Below are 6,860 nucleotides of genomic sequence, written 5' to 3'. Positions count from 1 at the left end.
TCAAACCATATTTGCAAAATGCCTTACTAAGACAAATGAATCATGTTATGCACCCTAAACCTAATACGGTAAATGGATGTTTAATTTCCGTCTTGCATGCAAATCAACCATTAATCCAACTCGACATCTTATACTTGATACTTGGATTAAATCAACCGACTTAGAAAGCTCTCACATGTTAGGTTTAAATTATTGGATGCGCATTCATGCATTTAAACCGTTTTATCAACTTTTGCATTCAACCAACCAAGATCGATCAAGAGAGGCCGCTAAACGCGGACGGGATTGGGTGTCTGATTAAAGGGCTTCCCAATATGTACCTTCACCTCTTACTCAGAAACTTTGGATAGTGGACGACCTTATCCAGGGCGTACGAGAGTCATTCTAGAGATAGGATGCTAAAGAGGGACGATTTCCTTATCTTTAGTACCTATGTAAAAACGCTGCTTTGTGCTTCGATTTGACCGAGGTATAAAGTGGAATTCGAACTGGTTCCAGGCATCCCACAAATGCTTGGTGGCGACTCCGAACATCTCTAATCGTTTCGAGACCCTTACCGAGACGAAACCGACCGATCTAACGCCGCCGAGCGTGGCTTTCAAAAAGACCGTTGTATATCCGCAGATCGAACCGGACATGCAGGTGGGCCATGTCCACAATCATAAAAAAGAATGACTATTCAACTTCTTAAATTTGAATTTAAAATTCAAAATATTTCAGTTTTTAGTACAAAAAACTATAATTGAAAAAATTCTATATGGAGCCCACACCTATACACGTGTCATGCTACTACAGACTTGTGTATAAAGGGCCTTGTACATCCGTGTACACCTTTTCGCATATTTTTGCTCTTATGATCAATTAGTAGATTATACAACTGGTTGTACATAGTTTATGTACAACCTTTTCAATGTTGTCGAGTTTTGTTATAAAGTTGTCGAGCTTTACTAATAAAATTGTCGAGTTACAATACAAAGTTATTGAGCTTAAGAGGAATAATTATTAAACTCAATAACTTTTTAAATTAGCTCAATAACTTATAAAATAGCTCGACAACTTTGTGTAAAGAACTCAATAACTTTGAGATGGTTGTACAATGCTAATATACAACTGGTTGTAAGATAGTATTTGTGATAAAATTGACATTTATTGTATCACAACCTTAATTAATTGTAATATGTTGAACACCTCTGTAACCAGCCATTTGAGGCATGATTACATAACAATAATTCTAACTATGGACGACCTTCTCATATTAATCCATACCACATTTTAACTTAGAATATATCCAACTATCAAATCTTTTGCTCAAAATAGTCTAAGACTAGTTAAAAATCCTCATTTATATTAAATGGCGGACAAAAGAATATGACGGAGTGGTCGTTTTGAATAGAGTAAATTAAGTAGTTATTATAATACAATTAATCTTGCTGAAGACGGGTCGGAGCAAGTGACGGATAATGCCACTCACAAAACGGATAGGGGGGACAAGGTGGGGGCACCCCCATATGCTTCCCTCTCTCCTTTATTTGGGTCATTTGTGAGGGAAAATAGTATCCGTCACTCCAAAGTGACAGATACGTGCCGTCACAAATGAGATTTTGTGATTATAATATACATTTTCTTTTACAAAACAAGTTAAAATCTATCATTTTCTATTTTGAGAAAACGAGACCAATAATTAAGATTATTCTAAGTTAAAATGTACTCCAGTATAGATTAATATGAAAAGGTCGTTCATAATTGGAGTTGTTATTGTGAATTAATCCTTTGAGACGTGAGAATTTGTGCAATATCATAGTTAGACAAGCAAAAGCAGAAGTAAAAACTGCAAAATCGGAGATGATTCAAAAATATTTAAGGGTACCGACACATTAGAAAGATTGGTTAGGAATCGTCTTGCTTGTGACGAATTTAATCCGTCATGGTGAAGGCACTCTCACAAAAAGGGAGAGGGGATAAGGTGAAGCACTTATATCTTCCCACTCACCTCTCAATGAAAGTATTTTGTGAGAAAAGCGTATCTCGTCGCGAGCAGAATGGATATCGTCCGTCTTCAATGAGATTTTGTGTTAATAATGTTTGATTAGCACAGCAAAGTGGTCCGGCCCCATAATGGGCACATAAAAACACGTTGATTGCTATGATTCCCAACTTTTTTAGGAGTGGTCCTAATAAACAGACAAAACATTGGTGTTGAGTTGACAAAATGTTGAAAAGTTCGCCAAAGATAAACCAAAACTTTATTCTACTGTACGTACATACATTGCTCAACTGTTAGGGTAAAGAGTTTGGGACAAAAACTAAAAACTTAAGACCATAAGAATCCAGAAATGCGGTTTTAGGTAAGCATTATTGTAATACCATATGTTATTATCCAAATACTCCTATCAAAGTATTAACAATAAATCTTTAATAGTGGTGTTTGAATAAATGTCCTTGGCTATTTACAATATCCTCCGGATATAATAGTCTAATTAGGGACTTTTTGTAAGACCACGAGATCCACTTCTTTTACAAGTAGAAACCCTGTCGTTATGTGCACTACGATCAACCATGACGCAATATTTACAGAGTGTTGTTTATATATACCGCTCTTCAAGCTGTATTAGTGAGGTTTATCCCCCTATACAACCTATCCAATAGACTATTTGCTTTCCTTTTTGCCCTTGAAGTTCCATGTTCCGAGAGTTTCGATATTGTACAATACGCTTTCTCCTCGTCCCTTACCTCCTTTAGCTTAGTGCGATTGTTGATGCATATCGAGTATAAAATGGCAATGCAATTTTCCTTATTACGCTCACAGGTGCTCCCCCGAATGATACCGAGCAGGCAATTAACCGCCCCGAGCTCACCGAGCTCCTCGACCGCAATTTGATGGGTTGCTAGTATAGCAAGGATAGACAAAAGCTCATCCACAAGAATCCCATCCATGATCTTTTTCAATATCACTCTAACTGCACCATCTCGGACTGCTCTCCCTCTGTTCTCAACCACAACACACAAGTTAAATATAGCCGAGGCAGCGTCTTTCATGGCTAACGGATGACCTTCCTCCAGTAGGTCGATCAGAGGCCTCAAAGCACTCGATTTCCCAATAAGTACTTTGTTCGAGTCAAGTGCAGAGAGAGTAAACAAGGCAGCGGCAGCATTGGACCGGGTGTCAATAGTTCCTCTTTTCAAAGATTCAACCAATACGGGAATGACAAGTGGATGCTCCCCGATTACCTGCTTGTTGTTATCATGTATGGAGAGGTTTAATATAACCGTTACGAGATCCTCCTGAAGATCCGGATGGTCGTCGGGTTTTTCTGATAATGAAAGCGGGTTCAGCAACTGCGGGATGGCATCATTAGACTCGCCAAAGAAGGAGCGAAAAGAGGGCATTCGTTTGGTCAATAAACGGATCTCTCTAGCAGCTTGCTTTTGCTCAGAAAGAGTTGAAGATAATTTATCGAGAAGAGAGTTTAAGTGGTGTCGATCAGCATCAGTTATGACCCCGTCATCAAGATCTTTGACAGGAGGTGGGAGTTGAATTCCATGATCTTTGCACCATTGTGCTATCAGTTCCTGTACTAGATGGTTAGGGGTGAGGACGGTGTGGGACAGGACTTGTTGGGTCTGAGGACATGTCCTATGCCCATCTTTCAGCCATTTATAGATGAATGGACGATCATATGTCTGCAAATGTCGTACAAAATACTAAACTGTAAGCCCATAACAGAATCTGATTAATACCAGTAGGAGTCTAGAATTTAAGAAATGCATTAATGTTTGCTATACAAAGCCTAATAAACCAGTAAACTACGAAAAGAAAATCATAAGACTCTGAAATTCAGATAAGGTATCTTAGCTAATACTCCCTCCAATTCTTAATAACCTTCCCTATTTCCTTTTTCTTCAATTCAGAATACCTTCCTTATTTCCTTTTTTGCATGTGCGGTAGTGTGTTTTGTGTGGTCCAAATTTAGTTTCTTATTTTTTGTGTAAAGAGGGAATAGAGAAGGTTATTAAGAATAGGAGGGAGCAGTAAAGATCAATACAGTAGTAATGGTGTCGAAAATAGAAAAGAATTAATTAATTACATTTAGGACTAAAAGAAGTAGAATGCAATGGGCAAAAACTAGAGCAAAGACACGAATTACAATCATATGGACAGGTTTAAACGGAAACCGCCTTCTGACACAAATTTACCAGGATATATACACAAAATAAGAACACGATTACATTAAGGTGGCTACTAAAACCCTCTTGAAATTTTAGGGGAAAAAAGTGGTCCTATTACCTCTTACTTTCAGATCAATGGCATCATGTAATCCTTCTTAACACAATCATTTGTCATAATCATAGTATCCTAAGCTTTATTTGTCAACAAGTCAACAACAAAAGCAACATCATCTCAAGTTCCCGAATGCCTCTGTACATCGCGAAGTAATGAGGCCAGATGTAGACACTAGAAGCCTTGTCTTTTCCTTGTGTTGAAAACACGCAGTTAACAAATACTTCTATAGTTTTATCATATAAAAACGGCGTAAATTAACGAGTTATTTAATAACCTCCTAAACATCCTAGTCTAATATTCCACAGTGACTAATACACTTTCCCTCCATTCTATCCACTATAATTAACTTATAAGGAAACAGAGCACATGGTACAAGTTACCAAGAAAAGGATAAGGCAGAGCTTCTCAAACCTACAGCACACCAACTTTCAGCTTTTTATCATTACCAATGCTTTTGTTTTTAGTATATATGGCCATGTGACAACAAACACTCCAACTGCCTAAACTGCTACTCTTCCCTTCCCTTACTCCAACAGCTTCCATTCTCTAGTATGCCTACCAATAAGGCAATAACCACCACCACCTTCCAATATGCAACCACCTATAACACCTATCTAGTCGATATTAACCATGTCCAACACTCTGAGTGATGCACCTGCCCGATACTTGCAACCGAGCCCACATAGCGTCCGGGATTCACTTGACACCACTAAGCTAGTTGTAAAACGGCTTAACACCAAAAGTAAAAAAAAAGGAAAGATTTCATATATATGATTCTCAAATCTTTATCATCACTATAATATTTTAAAGTAACAATATGATTAGAACAAATTAACTCAATCACAGAAGACAGACATTTAGAAAAAAGAGAGGCAGAAATTGAGGGAAGACCACCGACTAGTGGAATTTAACAGTTCACCAAACATGAAAATTCATGCACGAAATATACAACTGCCAAAACAACAACAAGGCTTACAGGAAAAGATTTTGACACTTCTTCATATCCCAACAAACATACACCACAAAATATTCAAAGTGAAAAGAATTAATCACACCCTGCAAAATTTTACCAACAACAAAGCCTAAAAATTAAGATGAATTAATCTTCTGTAACACCATTTTACACAAAGTTTATCATGATACCCATTTATTATTTACCCCAGTAACCTCCCAAAAGGCCAAAACATCTTACTATTAACTAGTTTATGGAAGACATCTTACTAATAATACCCAAGTTTATGGTAAACTCGTTTTACTTTGTGTTTGGATTATTACGCTATATTGATATAAAACCAACCGCCTTACACAAAACTAACCGTCCTACATAAGCTTATACAGTTATACGGGTAAATAATAGTAGAAGGTTTTACAATAATTATATGTAAAATCGCGTCAATTAACAAAAAGTAACTGAATTAACTCAGATTACGAAAAAAAGAAAAAGAAAAAGAAAATACCTGGCCAGTTGCTAAAACAACAGGGTCTTTCATAATTTCTCTAGAGATAGGACAACGAAATTCATCAGGAACATCCAAGTGATCAAAAGATGAAGAAAGTGAAGGATTTTTGTTATGGTTATTGTTCAAATTCAAGTCTTTTAACGCAATTAATGTCTGAATAGCCTTGTTAATGGTAATAACACCATCATTATCTTGATTATCTTCGATGATTTCCATGGCAAGTCTCTGTAATTCCTTCTTCAGCTCTTTAATCTTCTGAATATTAGCCTTATCTGAAACTTGATCATCAAAACAAGCCATAATTTCTCTTTTTGCCATCAAAATTGAATTAAGGTGGGATTTGGGTGAAAAGAATGATGAGTAAGTGTAAATTCATTAAATTTTTTAGGTTAGATCGGAAATTAGCTTATACACTATTCTCTCTAAACAAACGCTGTTTCTCTCTCTAAAATTAAGGGGGGTTTTCTGTTTACTCGTCTATATTTACGTGTTTAAATGGTGTGTAGAAGGGACTAACTGTGTTGGTTCAGACATCACTTGAATGTGATTTTTTTATCACAAAATCTCATTGAAAACGGGCGATATCGTCACAAAATACCTATTAAGAGGTCTTCAACTTGTGACGGGATTAGCCCGTCACAAGCAAGACACTTTGTTTTTTTATCCCACAATGTACATTTTTCTCAATATAGTCACTTTTGATCGTTTTATTCTTTTTATTTTTTCACCCTCCTTGTAATACATTAAAAGAAAAAAAATTAATATAATATGTACTGTGTACAAAACCATCGTCCCCCACCTCTTCCGACCCATCACCACGGCACCACCCAGACATATTCTGTCCACTATCGGCAATCAGCCACCGGAAAACCCAATCCATTGCCGGCGACTGGCCACAACCCCATATCTCGCCCTTTGCCCTCTTCTCCCTCTCCTTTTCGCCCTCTCCTTCTCACCCTCCTTGGCCTCTCCACCGTTGGCCAATGGCCACCCTCCCTTTTGACGGTCGTCGATGCTCTCCGGCGACGCCAACAGCCATCACCCGCCACAAATCTCTCTACTATCTCTATATCACCAATTAGATCAAACCACTAAATTAATTTTAAATCAAACTCTAA

At 37.3% G+C, this 6,860-nt stretch overlaps 1 protein-coding gene across 1 annotated transcript; it reads right to left on the bottom strand.

Annotated features, from left to right (window-relative positions):
- Positions 1–2,330: 2,330 nt before the first annotated feature.
- On the bottom strand, positions 2,331–6,246 carry LOC141642839 (U-box domain-containing protein 9-like). Its single transcript, XM_074451784.1, has 2 exons — positions 5,740–6,246; positions 2,331–3,681 (listed from the first exon to the last, which is right to left on the bottom strand). Exons 1-2 carry the CDS (start codon positions 6,058–6,060, stop codon positions 2,599–2,601), a joined length of 1,404 nt encoding a protein of 467 aa, XP_074307885.1. The 5' UTR covers positions 6,061–6,246; the 3' UTR covers positions 2,331–2,598.
- Positions 6,247–6,860: the final 614 nt, after the last annotated feature.

This window comes from Silene latifolia, chromosome 2 (genome assembly GCF_048544455.1).
Source record: "Silene latifolia isolate original U9 population chromosome 2, ASM4854445v1, whole genome shotgun sequence".
NCBI lineage: Eukaryota > Viridiplantae > Streptophyta > Magnoliopsida > Caryophyllales > Caryophyllaceae > Silene > Silene latifolia.
Note: the sequence above shows the minus strand (reverse complement) of the source record. Positions and strands in the feature narration are given on the sequence as shown.

What these genes read in the sequence shown, in the direction of transcription:
- LOC141642839 (XM_074451784.1), bottom strand. Translation starts at nt 6,060, where the DNA reads ATGGCAAAAAGAGAAATTATGGCTTGTTTTGATGATCAAGTTTCAGAT. An exon ending in TTGTTTTAGCAACTGGCCAG is followed by an intron (nt 3,682 to 5,739) that starts GTATTTTCTTTT and finishes CGACATTTGCAG; the next exon opens with ACATATGATCGTCCATTCAT.